The sequence below is a fragment of the Oenanthe melanoleuca genome, chromosome 9 (assembly GCF_029582105.1).
Source record: "Oenanthe melanoleuca isolate GR-GAL-2019-014 chromosome 9, OMel1.0, whole genome shotgun sequence".
In the NCBI taxonomy this organism is placed as follows: domain Eukaryota; kingdom Metazoa; phylum Chordata; class Aves; order Passeriformes; family Muscicapidae; genus Oenanthe; species Oenanthe melanoleuca.
Window position 1 is genome coordinate 6091286 of NC_079343.1, and position 26861 is coordinate 6118146.

The 26861-nt window shown below is 39.9% G+C and overlaps 1 protein-coding gene and 1 long non-coding RNA gene across 14 annotated transcripts in view; one reads left to right on the top strand and one right to left on the bottom strand.

The window, feature by feature from the left end:
• Positions 1-88: 88 nt before the first annotated feature.
• Positions 89-4206, bottom strand: LOC130256813 (uncharacterized). Its single transcript, XR_008841189.1, has 3 exons — positions 3971-4206; positions 1257-1519; positions 89-1165 (listed from the first exon to the last, which is right to left on the bottom strand). It is a non-coding gene; the product is annotated as an uncharacterized LOC130256813 (long non-coding RNA).
• Positions 4176-26861, top strand: part of GIGYF2 (GRB10 interacting GYF protein 2) — a 72393-nt gene continuing 49707 nt past the window's right edge. For 4 of the 13 annotated variants that reach the window (XM_056498817.1, XM_056498814.1, XM_056498819.1 and 1 more), the window contains exons 1-6: positions 4265-4348; positions 4741-4926; positions 16290-16369; positions 18953-19082; positions 21209-21304; positions 26184-26292. In XM_056498817.1, coding sequence (XP_056354792.1) covers positions 16329-16369; positions 18953-19082; positions 21209-21304; positions 26184-26292 — 376 coding nt within the window. In that variant the 5' untranslated portion in view covers positions 4265-4348; positions 4741-4926; positions 16290-16328. Of the gene's footprint in view, positions 4349-4740; positions 4927-5230; positions 5258-16289; positions 16370-18952; positions 19083-21208; positions 21305-26183; positions 26293-26861 lie in introns of all 13 variants that reach the window. The other 9 variants (XM_056498810.1, XM_056498815.1, XM_056498820.1 and 6 more) reach the window with 4 other exon arrangements.

Consider the following 26861-nt stretch of genomic DNA (forward strand, 5'->3'; position numbering starts at 1 on the left):
AAAAGCCCTAATGTTTGCATTTCTTCAGAAAGGGACTTGGCTGTGTAAATACTTGAAGTACTGCCCACTGCTAAATGTTGACATCTGAAGGTTGTCAGCCTTCCCTTATCTTAAAATAGCCTCTGTCTCAGCCCACATAGTGCCCCAGCTGGGAGCTGGGCAGGTTGCTTCAGCTAGAATTCCCTTTACATTTCCTGCTTCTGCCTTTATTAAGGGAGAAAAAAGAAAATTAACATGGATTTCTGAAAATGTGTCCAAGCATTTTGTTTCTATTACTGCTGATCTGCTAAGCTTTGCTGGCATGGCCGCACTGAGGGGGTTCAGGAAGAGGTTTAACCATGCCTTGTTACAGGTCCAGTGATAAAACAGAAGCCATAAGTATTTTATCCCATGCAGCTCTGCTCTGTGCTGATACATTCATTGTGTCTGTGAGTTCTTGGGTCTTAGAGGTCAGGTAAAATGTGAGTGAAGGTTCCTTAGTCTCTATTTCCCCAGTAGAATTGCTACAGGGCAGCTCTTGATTTTTGCGGGGACTTTTTTGTTGTTGTGTTGGTTTTCTTTTTTTCATTACAGCATAGCAAGCACTGCCGAGTTGTACTGCTTTGCACATGCAGCTGGGTAAGAAGCCCAGGGCTGCAGGAGAAAAGGGTGGAAAAAGGCTTTCCAGTGGTTGTATTTTAATAGAATCAACTCCAGCTGCCAAGTTTCAGTAAGGAAATGAACATTGTCTATGGTTTTGCTCAATTCAAACAGGTGCTGTTAGTTGGCACCTGCAGTCAGTGCAGTGAACAATAAGTGCTTTTGGATGTGCACTTATTTGGAAGTTGCAGCAATGTGTGTTTTGAAATTAGCTTTGCAAAAATGGACATTGGGAAATTAATTGCTTTCTAAATTGTTCTGTTTTACTGGCAATTATTGGATTAGATAACAGTGTCATTAGGTTATACAGAAGTACTAAAGAGAAGTTGTCTAGCTGGATCTCCCACCTAAAACCATGTGACAACGCTTAGTTGTATTTACCTGTAATTTATCTATTACAATCCTTGATGCTCTGGCCTTTTATGCCTGATGTCACCACGGGTGGCTTTCAAAGGTTCTGGCAATCCTAGCTCTCTTTAGTGATGCCTGTCCGGTATTTCTGACATGCCCCAGGTGATTCTTAAGTCTGCAATGGCAAGTAGAGGAGCTTGATGAAAAGTGCGTTGCACTTAGTGGTCTTTCTCAGAAGGGACAAATACTTGCCTCAAGTCATTCACCTGGAATGGAAACTTCATGTAGTCCTTGGTCCCTGAAGGGATTTTGTAGCACTTCAGCCAGCACCACAGATGTGTTCAGCCTGTCTCGATGCTCAAATTGCAGTGGATTTCTCAAAGCTGCTCCAGTCACAGTCGTTGCCATTGACTGCAGGGGACAGCTTATGGCAGCAAGAAGTGTCACTTAAAGAGCTCAGTATGGTCACAGTGGAGAGAAAGAGAAATGATGTGATCAAGCTCTTCCTGGCTCAAGTTTCAGGGTTTATCTGTGAGGATTAAATGTGACAAAATAACATTTTAACCTTATGGGAGTGTCCAAATAAATCCAAGACATCTAAAAGTAATTGAGTGTTGCTGAAGTAGCAGATTGGTTGTGGTATTCGGTCTTTCAGCACAAGCCACCTGAGGTGACAGATGCATTGAAGTGACTGACTTTAAAAACTGCAGTTGGATGTTTGCCTGCTTTGCTGCTGTTTTCATTATTTTTAGGGATGTGAAAAATGAGGGCATGGAAAACAGAGGCTGCTGAGAAGACATTGACTCTTCCCAGACAAAATCCCTGGTTATTTCAACAAACAGGGGAACCACTTCTCCAAGTAATGCAGGAGTGGCAAGGGGAAATATGACTGTGACATAACTTTCTGGGCTGCTTTGTGATCATTAATTATCATTTATCATTTCAAAGATGTGCTCTGTGTTCATGGCTCTACCAGTGTACTGAGGGAAGCAAGCTCTTGCCTCCAAGCCAGAATGGGTGAAAACAGGGGTTTGGTAAGGAAAGTTCATAGTTTGTTGGGGATGCCACTTCCCTGCACTTGGGGTTTTTAATATTGTGGATGAATTGGTGCAGTAATCCAGGGCTCTGAAGTACATCATGCCCTTGGTACCCAGACTGGCTGCTGGGGTGATTTCACACCTACACAATATCAGCTGACATTCTGTCATTGAGCCGTGCAGGAATTTTACCACATGGGTACAGTCTTGAATTTTCATGAGATTCTCCCTGTTCTGCTTGAATGAGTTGTGGAAGATTTAAGATGCATCTGCTATTACCAAAAAATTGTCATTTCAGTTTCCTTGAGGTATTTTACAGAAATGCTAAGTTTTGCAGATGAGGCATGTTTCAGATGCTTCTTGCATTTGATTTTTTTTTTTTTTTTTGTTTCAGTAATATAATGTTTGTGCTAACTGGGATAAAAAAATTTCCACAAGTGCTAAACATCTCCCATCTCAGATAAAGGTTGTCTTAGAGCATGTGAAAATATTTTTTAGTGCTCAAACTCACATTTGATAAGTAGAATAACAAGGCGCAGCTGCTTCTGCAATTGGAAGTTCTCACTGACAGCTTGAAATGCAGCACTGCCTCCCTCTCTCTCTTTATCATTATTAGTATTGGCTCAAACTGTGTGACAACAACCAGGGGAATTGAATGCAGCTTATCAGAGGCTAGTCTTTTTCTAGGGAGCTTTGCTTTTCCATACCAGCCTCCTAATGGAGAAATTCCATTCTAGGGTTTTTGGGTGAGGTAGTCCTATGTAGCTCTCAGCTAAAAATAAGCCCCAAGAATTACAGGCTTTCAACCCATTAGCTTGTAAGAATCACTAGTATTCATAATTGCATCATTTTTGGCTGTCATTCAGTACACAATGACAAGTATTTATTCACCTAGAAGAGGATGGAGAAAGCTACATGGGTTGTGGCTGACATCGTGATTAGAGTGAAACTGTTTCGGCTGAAAGCGGTTATACCTTCAGCAGTGCGTAACAGCCAAGAATAGTTTTTTTACGCTGAAGGAACCACATGGGGCTATTCTGCATCATGTACTAATATGGGTTTGGGGACTAAAAATAAACTGGTATTTTTAGCTGAAGAAAGTTTGCCTTGAGCTCCTGGTTTTTCCATCAGAAGAGTCAAAATATGTATCATCTAATGGCCTGTCTCTGACAGCAGCAACAGCAGCTGCCGCTGCCTCCCAGGGTGACTCCCACGGCAAAGTGTCCCAGGGCTCCTCCAGTGCCCGGGCAAGAGCAGGTCCAGCCCTCGGTGCCTGGGCACTCTGAATGCCCACACACGGTGGCTACTCACAGAGTTTCTTGTGACCACCGAAAGAGCAGAATTGCCTCATGGAACCACACAGTGGAAACAGTTAAGGCTGGGAGCCACGCTACGCAGATGAGGCCGCCTGTGTGTGAGACAGCGGCGGAAGGGTGGCGGAATCACAGAATCATTCAGGTTGAAAAAGACCTGAGATCATCGAGTCCAACCTGTGACTCATCCCCACCTTGTCAAGCAGACCAGGGCACTGAGTGCCACGTCCAGGCCTTCCTTGAACACCTCCTGAAACAGGGATTCCACCACCTCCCTTGACAGCCCCTTCCAATGCCTATCACCCCTTCTGTGAAGAATTTCTTCCTAGTGTCCAACCTAAACCTCACCTGCTGCAGTTTGAGGCCATGTTCTCCTGTCCTGTTCCTTGTTCCCTGGGAGCAGAGCCCAATCCACCCCCCCACCCCCTCGGCTTCACCCTCCTGTCGTAGGGAGTTGTGGAGAGAAAGAAGGGCCCCCCTGAGCCCCCCCCAGCTCCCTCAGCCGCTCCTCGTCAGACTGGTGACCCTTCCCCAGCTCCGTTCCCTTCTCTGGACACGTTACAGTCCCTTAGTATCCTTGCTGAATTGAGAGGCCCAAAACTGGACACAGAACTGAAGGTGTGGCCTTACCAGCGCCGAGTGCAAGGGGAACTGACTCAGTGATTTCATTACCGGGGGTTCGGGCAGGGCGGGAACCGCGGGGAGCCCCCGACTCTGCCATGCCCCGCCCCCCCCGTCCATCTTCCCTCAGGGCTGTAAGGGGAAGGGGAAGCGGTGGTGCTGCACGGGCTCGCGCCTCCAGCAGGGGGCGCTGGAGTCCCGCCCCTCTGCCGGTGACGTCACACAGCCGGTGGACGGGAAGAGCCGCTGCTCATCCGGGTCCCGCGGAGGGGCCTGGGGGCGTGGCCTCGCCCTCACGTGACGCTGCGTGGCGGCGCACCCGCCATCTTGTGTTGTTGGGTTGAGGAGCCGCCGCGGCTGTGAGGGACTCTCCGCCCGGGAGCGCAGGTAACGCCGTCCAGCCGCCGCCCGGCCCCGCCGCTGCCCCGGCCGCCCCCGCCCCGGCCGCCCCCGCCACGCCCCGCCGCCGCGCGCTCCGTCAGACCACCGGCCCTGCCGGCGGCCTCCGTCCGCCTCGGCTGCCGCAGCACCGAGGCGCCCCGCGGCCTAACCGGGAGGCGAGGCCGCCCAGGGGGGAGGGGGGGTGCGCCCGCAGGGCCCCCCTGCGCTCCCCATGGGCCTCTGCAGGGGTCGTTGGAGCTGGGGCGAGCGGGCCTTGAGCTCTCCATGCGGGTCCTTGGTACTTGTCAGGCGGCGGCGGGGCGTCCGCGGCTCCTCACCGCCCTCCGGGGCCGTCTCCCCTCGCACTGACCCTTGTGAACTCGCTCGTCCCCTCCCAGCCCAGCGGGAGCGCCGCGGTGAGCCCCGCTTCGAGCACGCCCGGCCCTGTCGGGTTACACTGGCCGAGGAAGGAGGGAGCTCCGAGCCTTCCCCCGCGCAGGCAGCAGGGTTTGGGAGCAGCGGTGACCGGCAGTGTTTGACTGGAGAGGCCTTGGCAGGCTGAAGAGAGCATCGATCAGAATTGTGTACGTTTGGTATTGATCCAAGACAAGTAGTTTCAGTGTCAACAGAGCACTTACGGCTCTTTCAGTTTTCTGTGATTACACTTTGAATTGGGACAAGGTGTAGGCCAAAAGGAGGTATTGCCAAGTAGTGCTTCTGGAATAAAAATCCATGTTTTCCCCAGTAACGTTTAGTTCAACGTTCGTGGTGTGCTGCTTTTATTATAATTTTTGAATATCTGTTTGCTTGGGTGGATGGGAAAAGGACTTTTGAATTCTGATTATATTTATCTAACTTCTTGCTGCTCATTTTATTTTCTTGCTTCAGGAGCTGACTTGGGCAAGTTCCTGGAAAGTACGTGTGAATTTTTATTTTTCTTATGACTCTGCTGGTTGCTTTTGTTCTTAAGAAACTCTTTAATAAACAAAAATTAATTTACTGTTCTGTGAATGGAGCATTTGGTTGATACACAGTGTGATAATTGGAAACCTTCATAAACAAAATTGGTTGCAGTTGTCACCAACAAAAGCTTTGTTTTGATATTTTTAAGTTTTGTTATTGGGTGGTAACTGCAGTAGATAATAAGAGCATTATTATTATGTGGTGTTGGTTTTTTTGCCATGCACTTGAATAGGTATCCTTTCAGCAGCTGGCTGATGCTGGTGTAAAAATGTGTGACCTAATTAATCCTGGGGGTGCCAGCAGAAATGCTGGAGTGCCCATGGCCCCTTCTGCACCTGCTTTGCTCCCCAAGTTCATGTAGTTCTACAAGTCAGTTGACGTCAGTGGCTTTGTGTTGGTGTTAATTTCTCAATTAATGTGTGACTTAAAAATAAAGTTTCTGTCTAATAGTTAGCTGGATTAAAGAGAAGGCAGAGTTTTAACCCTAGAAGTTGGATGTCACCTTTTATGTTGAGACTTCGATAAACTGCTTCAGTATCTGACAATATTCTGTGTAAATACTGAAGTTGGATGGTTTTAAGAACTTCTCAGGCTCTCCAGCCTCTGAATACAGGAACGTGTCAGGGACACCTGGTTGCTGTATTTCTTTTGGGGTCTTTTTCTGGATGGTTTCTTGAGCCTGTGTTTTAAAGCAAGACCGTAGAGCTAAAATGACATGGTTTTGGAGCAGGAAGGAATTGTTTCACAGGGTGCTTACAAAAAAAATTGATACCACAGTTAAAACTTGGACTCTTGCAGACCCTCTTTTTGCTACAGGTGTCAACCTTGAGGATTGTAAAATATCCTCAGGTGCTCCAATTAGCATTTTTGCTTGCCTTTCTAAAACATACAGTAAAATAAAGCTATGATCCCTGTGATTATGTAAGTGAGAAAAATGCTTGTAAATAGACAGTTGAGGGCTTTGTAATTTTTTCCTTACTGTTTTACTGCTCAGCTGGGGAAAAAACTGTATAAAAAGGGAGTGCAGTGTAGGTTTTGGGGTTTTTTTTAAAGAGTGGAGACTAAGCACTACTGTATCTTTCTGCTAAGGCCAGTTGTCTAAATGAGGTTCTGTCACAAACTGGAGTTTCTCATACCTGAATGTGAAAAAGAAATGGGCAGTTTTTTAAGATCTATAGATACTTCATTGAAATAAAAATCACCCAGAGGCCCATGGAACAATTTGTTGGGACAGCTGAGTGGCTGAAGGCTTTGCTGGTACATCTCTATACTGAAAGATCTTTCTTCTTAAACCTAGAAGGGAAAACAATTCGCAATAACTGATGAAGATGAGCTGGGCGCTGTAATCTGTGCTTTCCCCTTTGTCCTTTCTCTTCATTTATTTATTTTAATTACTAAGAATGTGAAATGTGGTTTTACCTACTTTTGTGTGGTCTTGCAAAGTTCATGTAACTGTCATATGTATGTTCCTTATTCTTTCATTGAGGCCTTTCAAATTCTTCCTTTGGACTTTTTCAAGTATGGTATTAAGTTCTCCCATAGTCTGATTTAGGAAAAAAAAGTTTCTAGCAGTTTTTCTTAATTTTTATGGTTTTTTTTTTGCTTTTTTTTTTCCCTTTCAGTGCTTCTGCTTAAAGATTAGTGAAGATAAGCTATGTTTAATTCATGATTATAGGCAGAGCTATGGGGCAGAGCAAGGGAGCCTTCTCCTTACAGAGCTTGCTGGAGAGCCGTTAGATGCCTTGGTGAGGAGAAACTGTTTTCTTTGTTTACTGAGGAACCATTTGCCTTGAAAGGAACTCTGTGTGGTTTTCTCGATGATTTATTTTAATTCATAGAGTGCAATTTGAAATCCAAGTTGATATGCTGCAGGAGGATGGGGTTTGCTCTTGGGGAATCAAAGTTTCCCAGGTTAGACTCTCCTTGTATCTCTTGCCCTCAACGCTGGAACTTTTTTTTTGTTTGCATAAGGGATCTGGCTTGAAAATCACCAGAAGTGAAAAAACTTAGCAAGTTTGTTCAAGGTGTGCCTAAGTTATGGATGGAACTAAGAATTAAGTGCTTTAAGTGACAAGGTCTGTATGGCATTGGCCCTCTTGTGGTTGGTGGTAGTATGTGTGTGAATATATATAAATAACCAGTTCATCGTGGGGATGTTTAATATTATTTTTCTTGTTTAGCTCAGATGGCAGCTGGAGATTGTAGCAAGGCTGAAGTCTTCACATTGCTTTGTTAGGAGCTGAGATTGCCACTGTGTGTTGATTACAAAACGTGTCCACTTCTCTTTTTTTGCAGAGGGAGGGCTTTCACTCCATTTCCTCTAAAGGTGATTAAACTAGGCTGCCATTGAAATTTTTGTCTTTGCCTGTTTTCTTGTTTTTTCTTTTTTTTTTTTTTTTTTTCTTTTCTTTTTTTTTTTTTTTTTTTTTTTTAATGGCAAGGATGCATAGAATTCTTTTGATACATCTGAAGTTTTTCCCAAGGATGAAATCGAAGTGTGTTTTTTCAGGAGTGAGTCTCTCCTGTAATCCTTAAAGCTTGTAATAAATAGAAGCTGGAAATGTAGACCCCAGGATTATAGGGAAAAGCGGAAGGAATCCCATGAGCTGTGTAGAGGTTGTAAAGTGTGTAGGTCAGTGAAAAATTTTGATAGATATTTAGAGAATTTTTTTAAAATATTGTGTTGTTGACTGCTTTTTGGATCACTTACTGCTTTTTGATCATCTCATTTAGTAATTAAAACTGCATTATCATAATTTTCTCTCTTTGCCCATATGTTTAAAAAATCTAGGGAAATAACAATAACTCGATGGCTTTGGTAGGTCTACTTGTATATGTATTTTGTCATTATAAACAGATAAGTGAGCTTACATATACGGTTATAAAAATTGGTTAGAAAGATTTTTGTACTGTTAAATAGCTGTTATTCCAGTGAAAGTAAGCATGATGTGCTGCAGTTTGTGAAGTGTTTTGTTGCTTGAAATTTTGTCCTTTTTATTCAGTAGAGAAATACTTGGTTTAGGTTCTGGTTGCAGTGGAACAGATTTTTTTGTTCCTTTTCTTCCTGACAATAAATGTAAATTGCATTCTGTTAGTAGTATTTTATGATAAACATGCTGGTTTGTGTGACTGGGAGACTTGGAGGCTGTAGATGGGTAGATCAGTTTAGTGAAAGCAGGTGGGATCCATGTGTGGTGGTATGTCCATTCAGACTGGAAGAAACAAGGGAGTGACACGCTTTGGACACTCCAGAGAATGCTGTGTGACAGGGAGTTGGTTTGGCTGGAAAGTAAAAGACTTATAAACTGGTGGTTGTTTTTTTGTTTTTGTTTTTGTTTTTTTGTTTTTTTTTTTTTTTTGTTTGGTTTTTTTTTTTTTTTGTTTTTGTTTTGTTTTGTTTTGTTTTTGTTTTTTTTTTGAGCCATGTATTAGAATCTGAGGATGATTTAGTTGGACGAGTCTTTCGTGGTTGTCTGCTCCAGCCTCCTGCACAAAGCAGGGCTTACGTCAGTGTTAGACTGTATGACAGAAAGTGAGTGAGACTGATCATGGAATAGCATATGGCAAGGTTTTTATGTAAAAAAATTTCATAACTTGTCTTAATAAATCAGAGGCCCCATTCAACCACCATTAAAACAAGTGGAAGTTTTTATGGTAGGTTTAGTTAATACTGAATCATCTGCATATGTGATTTTCTCTGTAATACTAGTTTTTAAGAGTGCTAAGGCCAGAATTAAACTAACATCACAAGTCAGTTTACAAAGATATGGTTCTTAGATCAAAACAAGTGAATTTTTTAAGCAAATTTTGCAAAAATGGATAAGCTGTTAGAGTTTTGTAGTTCATTTGTAGTATGCAGTCTGATACACATTCTGATTCTATTAGAATATTTTATTAAGCACTCACTGTTGAATGTTTGTTTCCTGAAGTGTAGGATGTCTCAAAAGTGCATGAGCAGAGAACCTTAAGGAATAAAGCAAGAGAATTTCCAAAGCCCAGAGAAGCGGGTTATTTAAATGACATTTTAAAAACGACCCCCTGAAGCCTCTTAGCAACCCAGATCTGTTAATTAAGTGATTGTTTCCAGTGAATGTAGTCTGAAGCTGCATTCTTCCACTTTGAAAATATGTATGGGCTGTATAATGTGTGTGATGAGTGGGAGAGAGGTAGAGATGTGGGGTTTTGGTTGCATTCACAGTCAAGCTTTTGGCCTTGCTGGGGAGCAGATAGACAGACTTGGCATCTTGTTCTGTCACACTGTGTGGAAGGGCACAGATGAAATAGTTATCTACCAGCAAGTTTTCCATGTGCGAGGTAGACAGATGTAGAAGTTATTTTTTTAGCTAGAAAGTGAGCACTTGCAGAATTTTGGGATAGGATTTGGAATGAGAAGCATTTGTGTTGCAGCCAGTAGTGGCAGGGCCAAGGGTGTGGTTCCCGGACTCTGCTTGGAGCTTAATCGCTGGTATCTGCCTTTGGCTGGTAATAAAGGTGGAGGTCACGCTGTGTTCTGGTGGGGAAAATGGGAAAAGCATTCACATTTGGCTGTTGCAGGTGAATCAAGAAGTGGATAGCTCTCCAGCCTGCTTCTAACCACCAAGTTCACAACAGTAGGCAGGAAAGGAGGAGAACATCTGGAATTGTGTTACTTAATGTTCTAAGTTTTGCTTGGATTTGGTTATTAGGTGTGTAGGTCTTGTTAGTCTCTTGTGTCATTTCTATCCTTGAAGGGCTACTTTTATTTGTCATTCTTGACTAGGGTGCAACATGTTGCAAGCTGAGGTGCTCCATAAAGCTTTAGGTGCGTTTGTGCAGAGGGGTGCCATTTGGAAAGTGCCATTTGAGGTCATCATGGACAATTTTTGACCAGAAATTGCCAAGAGTTTTAAGCGCTTTTGCAAGGGTTTGAGACAGGGAGGTTATAAGACTTCAAGACATCAATAAATGTAAATGTAATTATAGAGGCGTGTGTAGTTTCTGGAGAAGTGGATGGTTTGGACATTGCTCCCTTAGGAAAAACTTTTTGGTGTGTGGGTAGATAGGCCTTGGAAAATTCACTGCATTTATCAGGAATCAGGTTTGGTAAGACAGAAGGGACTCCTGTGACTTGTCTGACATCTTGTTGTATAATGTGACTAACATATTTTTAAATTAATTTTCTGCTTAAACTAGAACGTACTTATTAGAAAATAATTTCATATTGATCTAAAACTGGGTAACTTTGTTGATTATCTCTGAATGTCTTGCTTCAGCCCCTTCACTGAATAAACTGGGGTCTTCTGATGTTTTTACCTGAGTGATCCTTTATAGACTAAGATACCTTTTTTTTTTTTTTTTCCCTCAAAGCTCAAAAAATAGAGGTTTAGTATGTTGATGTTTTTTCTTCTCACTGTAGGGCATATCTGTCAGGTTCTATCAATTTTTGAACACCTGATTTATCAGCTCTTTTGCCTCTTACAACAGAAAGGACCCTGTATCCCTTCAGTGGTAATATTTGATATATATTGACTTTGCATTTTCTTTTTCCAGGGTTAAGTGTGTTTGCTCAGTTCTTCTAGTCAATGTTGTATCATACATTCCCTTTCAGTTGATTAATGCAATAAATCTCAGCATAGTTTCAGCGCTGTGTTTTTCCAGAATAGTCTTGCATTTCTGATGTATCCACCTGTGTTTTCAGCTTGGGAGTCTCTTGACTTTGCCTTATTCAGTGCAACCTGCTATACTGGCCTGAGTCAGTGAATAATTCATGATGGTACTATTGATGATGTGTCATTTCCATTATTTACCATATCCGGTTTGTCATCCTTAATTTTAGAAGTTTTGTGGCCAGTTTTGCAGACTCTGTAGAAGATAGTTTCTTACCTTTTACTTGGTTTTGAGAATTTTGTTCTGAGGTGGGTTGTTCTAGATTCTTTAGAAGAGAAGAAAAATTAGGTTGTGATGATTTGAGACTGTGTGTGGTTCTGAATTACTTTGCCCTTTTTAACTCTACTGAATTGAAATGTCCTGCAGAAGCTAAAATTTATCTATTTTCTCAAGCAATGACATTTCTTCTCTTGCAAAAGTATATCTTGATTGCATGTCTTCCATAAATCTATGTTGCCTGGCCTTAATTATGTCAGTGTCCTTTAATCAGTGTTGTCTGCTTTAGCCAGTGATTAATATCAAACAGGTTGTGTAGCTACCTGAGTCATCCTGTTTACCATTGCACTTCAAAGGTGGCTTGGATATAGTTGTGGATCATCTTTAATATTTCAAGAATTAGAGAAAATCAGCATTAATTATTCAGTCAACCTGTCATTTTTTTCAGAAAACCACATACTGGCACTGACATTAGCAAGCTCTAGTAGCTGCCTATGGAATGTTTTCTTGCTTGTGGAAGGTGACGTTTTCTCATCTTGATGTAATGTGGTTGTTGAATGGCAGAACACTGCTGTTAAATTCCTTCTCCATAATTATTTAAGGAGAGCCCATTTGCTTGCATTTAAATCTGCTCGTGTTGGATTTCTGTTGTGTTCTTTGGTTCTCACATTTTCATCCAATTTCTAGGTTTAAAAGGCTCTTTCAGACCTACAGTAGCAACAGAATTACCTTGGAAGGAAAGGATACTTTTCTTCCTAAACATCTTTAATCAAAAAGTAGACCATTTAAAAATAAAATAGCTGCGTATAGGAAGGATCAGTGGTATATATTTTTTTTTCAAGGTTTACATTTCCAATGTTAATAAAAAACCTAAGCGCACGGTGGCCCCAAAGCTATATATTGCAATGACAGTCCAAATCTTTAATTTGTTATTTTGTCGGCAGAAAAGATTAGATGGTCAGACCCGAATGCAGCCATTGCCTAGGCTTAACCTGGAATCCTAAGAACCTCTGTCTTGGTAGTCTCTGCCCAGAAAAGGAGAACAGATAGTCACGTGCTGCTAGCTGAGAGAATTCTGTAATGGAAATGTAGGAATTTAACATTGCCTGAAAATCTTGATGCAGGTGCCCATCAGTAACAAATGAACCTTAAATGACAATTATGTGAGGTTGAGCAAAGTCTGGAAAACATGGTATTTTTGATCTGTCAAATCTCTGAAAACAGCTTTTTATCTAGATATTTATTAGCTAACTGTATGTTTTAAATAAGATACCAGAGCTTATGGGCAAAGCGTGCCACAGTAATTGTAGACCTTCAACTGAAACATCTTACGCATTTTAACACATAAATCTAGCTAGTAGAATCAAGTTCTGGCTTGTGTCTGTAGCAGATGTTTGAGGGCTTTGATACAGTTTTAAGGTACTAAATAGTGAGTTTGAAAAATAATGGAAAAAACTGTAAGCTTGGTAAAATAACTGTTGTTCCTGAAGTGAACCAGTGAAATGAGTGTTGCTGATGGCAGCTTCTGCATGTATAACGTTACTTGTTAATTGTGAGTGAAAGCTACTTAAAGGCTTCATGTTATTGGATTAGAGTTTGTTCAGAGGGTGGACTTGTGACTTTCAAAGTACCAAACAGCTGGCAAAATAGGGCTTTTTACCCCCTTGCCAGCCTGCAGGTTGTTGGTGGGGTTGATATGATTTCTCTTCTCACTGCTGCATGCTGAGGACAGGTTGGTGGCTGGTTGTGGCTGTCCCCCCAGGAAAATGGGGTCCGAATTCCAATTTACGAGCCAATTCCATTTTTCCTGAAAAATGTGCAGGAAATCCCCAACTGTTTGTAGAGTTGCACTGCCACCTTGATCAAATATTGATCTTATTTGAAGAAAACTTTGGAAAAATATTCCTATTTGGAGGAGTGATGGGAGGTACCAGGTAGCCACCTTGGCCAAGCAGTGGTGTTAACTGACCATTATCAAAGTATTGCCTCAGCTTCTTGCTTCAGCTTGAGGCTGCCTGTGTGCTCTTTGCCCATATAAAATTTGTGACTGTGGAGATTGAGCAATCAATAGTCTTTGATTTGTAGAAAACCTCAACTCACAAAACTAGCTGTTCAGAAAAGGGCCTTTTCCCTCATCAAATGTTATCATGGAGAAAATATTAGGTATATATTATTTTTGTAATTTGCCATCCTTGATTAATAAAGAAACAGCATTTTAACAAAGACAAAAATCAACATTTCTGTTACTAATACTGAATTTTAAGACCCAAGAAAGTGATCTAGATAGTAAAGATGTGATAAGTTCATGCCTTTTGCTTAGCCAAAATGGTTAAGTTTGTGATCATTCATTCCCTGCTCTGAATTCCTCATCCTTTTCCTTGCTCCACCCTGACTTTTGCCTCCTGTGATGCAAGTGCTGCCTTGTTCACTTCAACTTGCCTTTCCAGTTAGTACAGCTTCTCCTGCACACAAACCAGGTGTGGTGTGCAGTCATTGTCAGAGGTTCCTCTCAGTTTGGCTTCCACACTCTGCCCTTTTGGCTGCCACTTTGAGAGCCAGTGGAAGCAGCATGGGGTTTCCACTCCCTCTGTTTCATCTGCTCTCACGTGGCTTTCATGTTTTTCTCTGGTGCACTTGCTGTCTTAGCTTTTCTGAGCCTTTTCCCTGTTCTCTGCCCTCCTCCTAAATCATTGCCCATTTCCAGGATGCCTCTTGTTCAATGGTTTCCTTTCAGCCTTGTCTGTAATTTCTTTGACATGTGTGTTTTATTTCTGGATAATATTGTCTATTCAGTTCACCTGTCACACCTATTCAGATCATCTGCACGTCTGTGTTTATTCTGTTTTGGGTTTTGAGGGGGATATATTCAGTACAATTTCATTCACTTAGAGTTGTTTTGTTTTCAGTTCAAAATTCATACAGTCAGAACTTCTAGGGATGGAGTAACTTAACTTGAATGCAATACAGAAGAGTTCACAAAACAAAGTGCAGTGGCCAGAATGAGGGCTAGGGAAAGCCATTTAGCAGCTCACTGGGATGAGATTTTTGTAGGTACTAAGCTGCTAATGAGTCTAGTAAAGAAACACCATCCTCAGTTTTTTGGAAGGGTAATGCAGAGACTGGAGAGTAGGGCCAAGTGGGTCCAGAACCAGTGAACAACTTGATCCTAATTGGGTTTTAGTGCTTTGTCCTTGTATCTGATGCTTTTCAGCTGTGTTTTCATTGTTTAACCGTGAGTGCCAGCCTTTGTTATTACTGATACTAGACTAGCTTTGGTGGTAGGAGTTAAAGATCCCAGGCATCCCTGGTGATGCACATGGATTGATGTGAAAACTCTCCATCCCACCCCACCCCCAGCAGAAGGATTACAGGCAATGCAGGAAGTGGAGGGACAACCATCCCGTTAAGGCTACTAGGAATTGTGTTAGAGGCTTGTCTCTGCCCAAGTGTGCACAGTGGTTTACTTTAATTGCCCCACAATATTTTCTCCTATCGCTGCTGCATGTTGTCTTTGGGTACCTCACCTTTTATTTTGATTTGCAGGATGATGAATGGATATACCTTGAATGGTTTAATGAGCTGTCAGCTACTTCAAAAAGGCAACTCAGATCAGACCAAAATCATCTCAGACTAGGCCTGGGAGAATATATGGGTGTTTTTGTATTAGGTTTTGGTGCAGGTAGTAGGGATAATTCCATTTAATTGTCTAGAATTATTCTGAAAGTAAAAACATTGAGATGTGTATATAAATTACTTTGTGTATGGGATAAAGAAGATATGGCATGTTGGTAAAATATGTAGGCCAGATGTTAGTTGGTGGGCTTAGGCTGCAGGGAGTTTTATAAGCATTTGTAATTTTATGCCAGAATATTTGGGTAAAATCAGCTCATGCAGTTCTAGCATATTTGGTTTTAGTATGTTTTGTAATTTTCTAGCTTTGAGGCTTTTGATTTATTTTCTTTAATAATGTGGAATGTATATAAGAAAAAAAGTTTCCTTTGTTTTATTTTATGTTGGTTTTTTTCAGTAACTAGTACCCTTTCCTCTTCTGTCTCCCTGGATTTTGTTTTTCTTTTTCATCACCTTTTCATGCAAAGTACAGACAAACTCATTAACTTCTTTACTTAGTCCCTTGATCTGCTGCAGGATGTGGTTCCCATAGAGCAAAGTTCCTTCCCTGATATTATGGGTTCTTGAAGTCTAATCAACCAGTGTCTGCAGATGATGCTTCAAATTCTATTTCTTGGGCTTTACCTACAGTGTGTTTGATTTTAAAAAAACAAGCTATCTTCCTGTGCAAATTAGGATTCGGCTGCTGGTGGAAGGAAAGGGAAGCTGTATTTATTGTGTGAAAAGACACTTCTGTACAACTGCCTGGGCTGGACGTGGTTCTGTCAGGGAAAAGTTCATAGCCTTATCTTAGTCTTGTTCTTTCCCTCTTGTATGACTTTATGTGCTCTTATCCATACCCTCTGGGTATGTCGGAACTTGACCTGAGTTTTGCTAGTGTCTGCAGGACCTACCTTGGCTAATGGCAATGAAATTAGCTGAAGTCTGAAGTTATGCATCTTTTTTTCCTAAATAAAACCAAGAATAAAAGAAATATTGTCATTTGCCTGCAGAATTTTGGAGGATGTTGTAGAATTGGATGTACTTCAATCTTTAGAAGGCTTATTTTTCAAGAATGAGCAGTGGAAAATTCTTGAATACTCTGCCACTCAGCTGGCAAATCTGTCTTGCTGTAATTCTAGTGGGGTTTTTATCCTCTTGTAATTGTCAGGAAGCAGCAATTCTGTTAATTAAGCATTACTGTTCTTAGAGAAGAGGATTATGCATCAAGTTCTCTGTGTTTGTACAAATTGTTTCCTCAGATACCCTAATCCAGTGTCCTGTTTGAGCTGTTAAAAGAGGGATTTAGAGAAGAAATCTTGATGCAGTTGCTCCTACATTACTAAATCAATCTGTGTTGGAAAGCTGAAAAGGATTCCTTAAATAAAATTTCAATGATGTAGTCAATTTTTTCAGTTTTTTGCATGACCAGGTGTGCTTTTGTATTTTGAGTTAATCTGTGAAGTACTGTATCAATCCAGCTGTTTTCATAATAAATATTTTTATTTTTCAGGTTCACACTTTTTAAAAAAGAGGAATAGAACAGGAAGAAATGGCAGCAGAAACTCAGACACTTAACTTTGGGCCTGAATGGTAAGTTTTGTCTGTTTTGTCAAACTCCAGAACTCGTCTAAAAGATTTTTTTTTCCCTTTGGAGCAGAATTGATTATGGGACTGAATGGCATATAATATCTTTGGTGTTTTGTCCTGCTTCACATCAGTCCCTGGCCTGTGATCTAAAGCAATACTATAAAATTAGTCTTAATTTTGTGAATTGGCATTGTGTATGAATTGAATTGGGATTTTTGTTATGTTAATGCATAATATTTACCTTGCTGCCAAGCATTTGAGGGAGGAATAATGTTTATGATCTCAGAGATATGCACAGAATAATTGAAGATGTGCTTATTCAGTCTTTCTATGCAATGCATATTAATAAGTTTTTAAATTCTCCTCACTATACTTAAATCTATAGCTAAGCAAGCATTTTCTTTTCCCAGTTAAAAAAAAAAAGTCCCTGTATGAAATATGGTAAAAGTGTGAATTTTGTGTTAGTGTCCTGCACGTTTGTATTGAAAAGTGTCAAGAAAGGAGAGCTATTGTGTTCAAGGGAATCCATGCTGTCATATAATTTTGTCAGCTATTAGTTTTACAGCTTGTTTGATGTGCATTGTCCTGGCTTTTGCTAAAGAGCAATTGCACAGGTGTGATTTTTCAGTATTTGTTCCAATTTCTTGTTAAAGGATTGGTACTTCAGTTACAAACAAGAATTCGAAGTGATGTGGTTTCTGAAGTGATTGATCCCCAAGTGTGTGAATGAGAATGCAAAGTGGTTATAGGAAATACAGTTGCTACATGGCATATGATAGAGCTGCTACTTGAATAGCATTCACTTTTGCTGACACATTTCTATACACAATGTACAGAAATTGGAGAGGATTCAGTGAAGAAGTAAGACATGATTTGCAGCCTGTGAAACAATGAGAGCTGAGTCTATTTTGTTAGAGTGAAAGAAGGTTAAAGAATGAATTTATCAATATCTATAAATATACCCACCAGGCAGATATCTTGTGCTGGAGTGCTCATCAGTGTAAGAGACAGACATGATTAGATTCTTGATGGATGGAAGCCGAAGTTATATTAAAAAAAAAAAAAAGAGAACGGGGAAGACAATTCTAAAAAAAGCATATATTTCAACAGTAACTTAGTTGCTGTGTTGTAGTGAGAGGACTGTCATAGTGAATCTCCAGTTAGTTTAGAAACCAGAGTAGATTATGTATGAAAGCATATATTATACTTCAGTAAATTAGTCTATTTTTACAGGAATAATGCAACATAAGATTTATAATTTTTCTTTTGGGTTGTGGTCTAGTCACATAAGTTGCTGTTTCACTTAACAGTGATTCTCTGGATCATGTTTGATCTGATTGGTGTTGAACATTGCACTAAGCCATCAATTCCTTTAAATAATTCTTCCACAGGCACAATTTGTTTGGAAGTGATATGTGGAGAAACTGCCACAGGGTGGCACCAAACTGAAAAAATAAGATCAACTTTTGACTTGCAGATTATTTTTTTTTTCTGTTTAAAGAACAATAAAACAAATAGAAGCATACTTCAGTAATTAGGTGAAAGGTAGCCTCTGAATCACTGTTTTAGTTTAGAGCTACTTCCCTTCTAAGGATTTTTTTTTTGATTGCTGAGAACAGCTTTTACTGTTTTACTTGTCTAAGTTGCCCATCAAAGATGATGTAAGAAAATGGACAGGGTTTTGTTTCTTGACACAAATATCCTTTTGTAAAACATTCCTCAAACTTCAAAATACCAAATATTTGGGTAGCTGAGAAAGTGGCTGTGTAGAATGAGACTAATTCACTTGCTGAGTCAGAATAATGTACAACAGTAAGATGCTGCTTGTACACAGTTGAGTACCTATGTGGGATGGGAACAAACGTGGTAGCATAAATTAGATTTATTATACTGCCACTTCCAATGTCTCCAAAGTAGAGTGTCACTATATTTTGCACATATATCTTTTTTTTAATTTTATTTTTTCTTTTATTCATAGCCTAAGTTCGATGGTTTGATAGTATATGCACCCTTAAAGGGGGAAAAAAAATGCCATTAATTTTAACTTGTGGAAAAGAGATTTGTGGTAAGGAAGGATTCCAGAGACACAAGAAAAACTTTGCTATAAAATTTACTGTGCTATTCTGGTAAATTTCATGAAACCTCTGAATAAACTCTTTCCTTAGCTTAATACTTGCTGCACTCTCCTAGTGTGGTAAGAATTTTTCTTGGCAAAAGGAAGCTGTTGTCATTAAGATGTCCTGCTGATTTGTGTGCAGCCTGTGTAAATAGCTGAGGCAGGGCTTTAGAGGGGTATAGTGGCTTGCTGTATAGTCAACATAAGAGATTTCCTGGGACAAGTTGTACTCATTGATGTGCTCATAGGAGTTTTTTCTTTCTTACTCTCCTGACTGTGGGTGAAACGAGTTCTTCCACTCTTTCTATTGAAACACTGAGATTTAAAGTTTTGAAGTTAAACTATTAATGTCTTTACTTTCAGTATTGTATTTATTTTGCTTGTGTCAAATCTGTAAATGTGCAGAGGGATGGTAGCACAGGTGAAGATATTCTCAGTTCAGTTTTCATTGCTTTTCTGCTTTCTTTTAGGCTGCGAGCTTTGTCTAGTGGCGGGAGTGTGACATCCCCTCCTCTGTCTCCAGCTTTGCCGAAGTACAAACTAGCAGACTATCGCTATGGGAGAGAAGAAATGTTGGCACTTTTTCTAAAGGATAATAAGGTGAGTTGGAAGAGGAAGGTGGCTGTGATTAGGATAGTTCTTTATATTTTGTGATTATGGTCAAAGAACTCATGTATCCCTTTCAATCCCAGACTGAAGAGCGCTGATTGTGGGGGGGAGGGTTTAGTGTGTGCACTTGTTGGATTGCACTTTTACCAGATTTCCTATGTTTTTGGGGTTTTTGTTTGTTTTTTTTGTTTGTGTGGTTTTTGTGTTTTTGTTTTTTTTTTCCACATTTTAGGGGTAACTTCCTGTACCCCAGAGAACAAAAAAACCTGATTGCCATAATCAGTCCCACTGCCACAGATGACTGAGGGTTAAAGTCTCTTTGCAGCTGTGCAGATTTGCTTGCCTCAGTAGGATTTTATTTAATGTAGTGCATAATAGTTACTTGATTCAGCTACAAAGTCAGGCAGTAAATCATATGAGCAGATCTTGTGGGGAAAAAAGCAAGAGGTCTCTATTTATCCCATTTTAAGTTAGTTCACTGTAGTAGGTAACTAGCCCAATTGAGAGCAGTATTCAGGTAGCTCACATCTCTGGACACAAACAATTACATGCAATGCATAAGAGCAGTATGGAAAATCAAGAACTTCCTTCTGGTTTCACTTCAAACAAAGGTTCTCAGTGATGTAAAAGATACAAAATTTCAGGATGTTTCAGGCAAATGATTAATACAATTTGCAATTGTAAACATTGGGTTTTTCTTCAGATGGTGGCAGTGGTTAGTTTATTCTTGTATCAGACTTGGAAGTCTGAATTCCCCTGAGAGCTTACCCTTGAGGGAGGGACTGCAAGAAATGATGTCAAGATTTTACCTTGAGCTTGGAATGGAGATGTGCGCACACAGCTTCATGTTCCTATCCTGCCTTGGCTGTGCTGGCATTCTCATACGATGCTGGGAGCCCTGCATTTCTTAAAAATGGATTTAAGGGCATTGAATGTCAGAGATTTTTCTAGGTCTGTTAAGTGTGGTATAACTTAAAGCCACGCTTTAACATGCAGAACTGTCCTGTTTTACTTCAGGAAACTGCGATTTAAATCTTCATGTTGTGCTTGAATAGGTCAGCCAGTCAGAAGTCATTGTTTTTTGCAGTTTGTGTTTATGTCAGATGATGCTGAGGCCTCTGCTCTTGGGGCTGATGCAGAACAACCCTCAAATATCCTGTTTTACAGGAAGTTCTTTGATTGTTATGACTGGTCCAAAAGAATATTTTCTTTCTATGTGTTTGCCAGAAGGGCATTATGATTAGAGTTTGTCTTTCTTTTGATATCCATGTTACCAGGGTGTTGAGTGATTCTAGTTATGAAGACTGAGAAGAATCTTGACAGTGATTCTAGTCAGCTAGTAGATGTCAGCAATATTTTTAAGCTTTTGCATCTCTAATCAAAAGAGAGACTGAAAGCAGGAAGACTTCTGCTATCATGTATCTAAATGAAAAAACGTCTGTAGTGTAATGTATTAAATATTTTTGAAGCAGTTATCCATTGGCATAATTGGAGCTCACTTGGCTGTATGTAATTGGAGGTTCTTGCCCACATTCTCAAGGTCACATCTATTCATGGAGCTTCTGATTCAAAATCAGTATTTTAAGTCATTAGTGTTCTCTAGTTTATCTATACTTATGGTTTCATTGTACTTGGCTTTTTGGTGTTTTTTTTGGTTGGTTGAGATTTGGTTTTTTTTTTTTTTTTTACTGTCCTGGTTGGTTGTAGATTTGAGTTGCTTACTTTAAATCAAATACAACATCTGTACTGTAGGTGGTAGTTACGTAAATTAAAAAATCTGACTATAAAATGTGTTGAAGCTAAATGTCATAGTTTTTAATTTACCAGATGAATGTCACTTGATTTGTATTTCAGCTGCAGTAGTGTGTAAATTTGAGTTCTGATGTCTGTGGTCTTGTGGGTGGGTGATGTTTTGGATGTCTTGTTTATAAGAATTTTTTTTCTGAGGGTTGTAAACTTGCAGCAGTTATACCCACCCCCAATAAGAGTTACCAGAAATACTGGGTAGATGGAGACAGAGTTGGAAGAATAAAATTTTTGTGTGAATCGGTGTGTGTGGCATCATCCCTGAAGTGGAAATACTTGCATGTAGTAAAATACTCTTTTTTTTCATACAGATACCTTCAGACCTTCTGGATAAGGAATTTTTGCCTATTTTACAAGAGGAGCCCCTGCCACCACTGGCACTTGTACCTTTTACAGAAGAAGAACAGGTTTGTATTTCTTTTTTAATCTTTAGATTGTTATTAGTCTAAAGAATAATAAAGAGTATACTTCCATTAAGAAAAACAAAATTTGAAATTAGTAGATCTTAGAGTGTACTAGTTTGAAAGCAAACCAGCTGAAGATTGAGTCAGAACTACAGTTTAATAGGGAAATTAAAATAAAGGCAATGGAACAGAAACTCTGACTTAAACTGACAGTGAGAGTAGGACCTGACCTTCTGTTGGTCAGGTTGGTGGTAGCAGTCCCATTAAATGGTGGCTACAGTCCCATTGGAGTGATGGATGTGGTTTTGTTGATGTGGTGATCCTGTAGAAAGATCTGGTCCTTCTCTGAAGCTCCAGTGATGGTTATTGAGCTCTTGTCCTCTGGGAATCCAGTTGTAGTGCTCTCCTGGTGTTCCAAGCCTCAGAGTATGTAAAGGTAGGAATGTTTGGTTCCTCCCCCTGGGTGGGGCATCTCATAATGAGATGATGTAATTGTGAGTCCAGGTCATGGGAGGGAGGCCTTGATGACCCTGTAGTGGAGAGAGTCCCCCAGAAGGAGTTACCACAGATGAATCATGGAGGAGATAAAGAACACTGCCTCACCTATTTTAATAGCTTATGAAGATGGTAATAGAATACATAGCTTTGGTTACACCTTTTCATTGTAACCTAAGACACAGAGAAAGAAACTGTGAAAGCATGCTGTGTCAGCATAAAGTTTAAATTCTGTCCATGCCCAGTAATTGTCTTAAATTTGAAAAAATGCTTTTTCATCCAATGTTCTGTTGAAAGTAGACAGGTTGTTAAATCCAGGATTGCCGTCTGTTAAGTGTTACCTATTTCTTAAAGCATGCACCATTTTCAGAGCACTGACATTTTCTACAGTTTTGTACCACTACCTCTTTGGTAACCAGAGAGCCGCAAGAGTGGCTAAGTTTTGTAGCCTCAGTTATGTGTTCTTTAGGGAAGTGCTGAAATTTGACTGTTAACATTTATTAAAAAGATGCAGTAGTGTTAACTGCTCTGTATATAAGCAGTTGCTTGTCTTTAGGTATATAAGCACATAGAGATGGATAAGATGAGAGTGAGAGCAGGTAGGTCATAAGGATCCATTTCAAGGATGACTGATCTGGGTAGTTTCAAAGCTCTTGCTTTATATTTGATTCCTAATGTAGAAGACCACCCATCTTCTATGGATAAGTGCCTCTGACTTCTGACTCTGATCTGATTTCCTCTTTTTGGCTGTCAGAACTTTTGATTTTGTAGTTGCTCTCTGATTTGTCGTGTTTCTTAGCACTTTTATTACTTCATAATATACTGTAGTTGGTTTTTTTTTGTTTGTTTCTTTTGTAATAGGAAGCTGAGTATTTTTACTAGCTTGAGTAATTTGGTTTTTCAGAGGAGGGTAGTGTTACTATTAGTTTAAGATATCAGAGTATCCTCCTTCCTTTGCCTGCCCCAGGCTGTTGTGTTCTTGAATTTTTAATTTAATTTTGTGCCTGGGTGCTTTGGCATATCCTGTTCATCTGTTCTGGATTTCCTTCCTCTTCAGAGTTGGTCCATACTTCTTGTGTCTCTGTAGGATGCTGTCATTTCACAAGATACTGATCAGCACACAAGATACTTAATCAGCAGTTATATTTGAGTTCACATGGATACATGTAAGCACTTCATGTTGTCATAGTTAGTCTTAAAAGGCAACTGAGATTGAGACTTACCATTTTATGGGAAATCTTAGCTCCTTCTTGAGTAGGAAGAGAAGGGATTCAGGAGTAAGCCCCAGAAATGGTAAGCCTGACATACACCTTTGTGTAAGTATCTTTGGGCATATTCTTCTGGACTGATGCATAGTGAAGTCTTTTAGAGGCCTTTTACTGACTTGTGCTGATTGTCAGGATACTCTCTGTGAGAAATAACATGAGTTGAAGGCTATGACATGGAAAGTGTGCTGAGTACAGATGAAGTGGCAAGTGCTGCTGAGTTTCAGGGATTAATGTGGTCCTCTGCTGCAGTGCCCAGAGTTTCACCAGTCTTGAAAACTCCTGAGGAGTTGCTGTATACCTTGTCACAGCTTTTTTCTGCTCCTTTTCCGTGTAATCATACAGGAGCCTTTATGCAACTTAACAATTCTCTAAAATCTCCACAGAAATCATAAACTAAAAGAGGTCCATATTCCCTTTTTAAGGCAGTTTTTCCTTTATTGGTTTCTGGGGACCCAGAGGATGTAAATAACCTGATTTTTCATGTCCCTTTTTTCCTGTCTTCATGACTGATTCAAGGTACCAAAGGAATAGCATTTTTTAAAGTTAAAAATTCTGATGTTTGTTCCCCATGATATAACTTTGTTTATCATTAAGAATCATGTTCAGAAGTGATCTTCAGGTGAATATTAATGGATTTGCTGCTAGCTGTGGTGCAGGAAAGTTCTTACAATTAAAACTGACAAAAGAGTTTAGAAGATCTTTTTCCCCCCTCCATGAATGCTCAGGATAGAATTGTTGTCTCAGAACTTGAGGGGTGGGGCTTTGGGAGTCCTTGTAGGAGAGGCTGGCCAGAACACTGGTACTTTGGCATAGTTCAGTTGCAGCTGAGTCTGTTAGGATTGCTTTGGCCTTAGATTAAGAACAGTTCCTGCTGTGTTACACACTTGATGGTGCTGCAGTTGTACGTGTACTGTGGGAAGAACTTGTCTTGAGCTGATTTAAAGATGTATTATCTAGGAATGGATTACAGATCATGTCAGCTATTTTAATTTAAACCTAAATGTGTTTAGTCTTGTTCTGTTTCATTAGATACTTAAGGCTACAGTGTTCCCTGTAACAGAACATGGATGTGCTTTGGATGGAATTGCTGGTTCTTTTTACGTAAAAATGTTTATTTTCTGAAGTTATTGAACTAATCTAGAGTTTAACTGATTTGCTTAATGTACTGAAATACAATATATTTATAATCATAGATTTGTGTAACATGTGGTTCCAGGGTAGTGTCTGTTGAAGCAAAGAAGCTTTCTGCAGATGGCTTTTACAGGGCTTTCCACCATGGAGCACTAGCAATGTGCAGCACAAGTTCCCTTGCCTTTTCCACTGCTCCCCTTTGCATTAGGGAAGAATTTGGTTGTCTTAATCTTAGCTGTTTGCATAGTAAGGGAGGCTCAAACTCTTGCTGAATATAATGGAGATATTTTTGTGGTCTCCTTAGTTATTTTCCTGACATCTTTCCTAAGACGTCTTCATTTGCTGCTAGTGCTGTTTTGCAGCAGCTTTGTTCTTCATTGTACATTTTCAGCACTGTTCATTGAAGGAAGACACTGATCAATAGTAGGGCAATTTTTGCTTTTTTGACTTGACTTTTTATTGCTTACTGTGATCCTACCATGTGGGTTGTTATCACTGTGTCTTCACTGCAGCAGGTTCTACAGAGGGGAGGGAGAAGTTGCTCAGAGTTCAGGTAGACAAGTCAAATTAAAAATTAGTTGGAAAAGAAAATAAGATTATTATTTTGTTCTTACGGGAAGAATAAGGCATTAAAAAACTGAGGAATCTCCTGTGTGAGACAATGATTCTGATAAATAACTTAAATGTATTTTCATAGTGAAATATTTTCAGTGCTTCACAAAAAAGTATCAACAGCTGGAAAGATGGTAGTTTGCTTAGAGGCAGTGAAGCTGGTTCCTTTTGACTTGCAGTTGAAATGGTTGCTTGAAACTTTTAAGAGCTAGCTCAGAAAAAAGATTTACTGGAAGCTGACCTTGCTTTTTTGCCATGCATGACTGCATTTTTTCTTTCCCCTCAAGTCTAATTAGTTACCAATTTTCTCTTGAAGGAAGATCTGCTTTTCTAGGGAGCACATATCAAGCAGTTTCTGAAATGTTTCTGTGATGTATTAAAACTCCTATTGGCTTTGATGTTAGTTATTTAGATTTTAAATAGTATATTATCACTTGTCTCATTGTTCTCTGAAGAGCTTCAAAGTCATAGTAATTCAGATGAGTTGATGTAAGCACCTTGCTGGCTTTAAGTTCCTTTCAGGAAGCCTGATATAGCAGCTGTTTGGATTCTAATTATTCAAAACTTGCATTCAGAAAGTGTGTGGCAGTTCAGGTTTACTTGTTAATGTTTCTGAACATGCTTCTGAATTCTTTGGCCCAGTTTTCCAAGTACTTGTGCTCAGATAATAGGGTCAGAGTTGGTTATATTTATCCGTTCTTTATTGAAATAGCTTTTTCTTTAGCAATTGTTTCATGTTTAGCTAAAGTTGAATTTTACTGATGTTCATTTTCTTATTAAAATGAGCATCAGTTAAATCTCAGAAGCCTTAAGTACACTTAGTTTTTCCTAAAATATCTTGTGATATTTAGAGAATAAAGAGGCTTATTTCTGCAAAGGAGATTGGTAAATATAATTTTATTCAAGTTCTCTTGGTCTTTACATGTTCCTGCTTTAGAAAGTAAGTTTAGAATTGGTATTAATTATTGGTGTAAGATATAGGGAGGTGCCAGTCTCTTTTTGCAGCAGAATGTGTTTTAACACTGCTGATGTTCTGGTGGCTTCTGTGCTGGCATCACCTTATAAAGGAGTAGATGTTCAAATGCTTACTTCAGAGCATAGAAATCTCAGCTAAGTAACTTGGAAATGGTAATATTGACCAAGATCCTTTTATAGACTGCTTCAGCTGCTCATGTGTGCATGGAATCCATTTCTGTGCTAGTGTTAGTTGTGGAGAATTTGTAATGAAAAGAAAGCTAAATTTAAGAAAATGGTAAATATTTCTGGTTTTTATTTTTGTTTTGCTTGGTTTTTATTGTGTATTTGTGTATTTGGTTGTGGTTTCTTTGTGAAGGTTTTTCCAGCCAAATCTGACAGTGACTCTTTTTTCTTGGCAGAGAAATTTCTCGATGTCTGTAAACAGTGCTGCTGTCCTGCGGTTGACGGGACGTGGAGGAGGAACGGTGGTAGGGGCTCCTCGAGGTCGAAGTTCCTCCAGAGGTCGAGGTGAGCTACCACTGGGATGTGCTGCAATGGATCCAGGTTATCCAGGTCAAAGCTGCTCAGAAATACTAAGTGGAGCTTGGCTAGAGCCATGTCTTCTCATGCCCAGTTTCTTTTCACTTAAAGCTTTGAAACCTTTCCAGCAAGGTGGTGCTGGAGAATGTGTATTGTGTTTAGTGATGCCTCTGCACGTCTTAGCACACAACTGGTATCTGTTATATGCCTTTACGAGATTGGTGAGTGGGAAAGCAAAAGGGAAAGGTTGTTTTGGTGTGGAATATGAAATTCTTTGGTTTAGAATTGTTAGAAATGACTTTATTAAAAGCATAAAACCAATTTATAGGGAGAGGGTAGAAAAACTAGAAATGTTTTTAAAACATCAAGATTGTAGTAGGTTGTATTAGTGTTCTGAAGAGTCATCTTCATTTGTTAACATGCTGAGTGTAAACAGTTATTGAAAAGATGCAATTGAATTTGGGAGACATTTGAGTCTTTCTAGTTTTAGTGCATCACTGTAGTTGATATCTCATCCAGGATCACTTGAAACATTTGCAAATGAACGGAGAAAATGT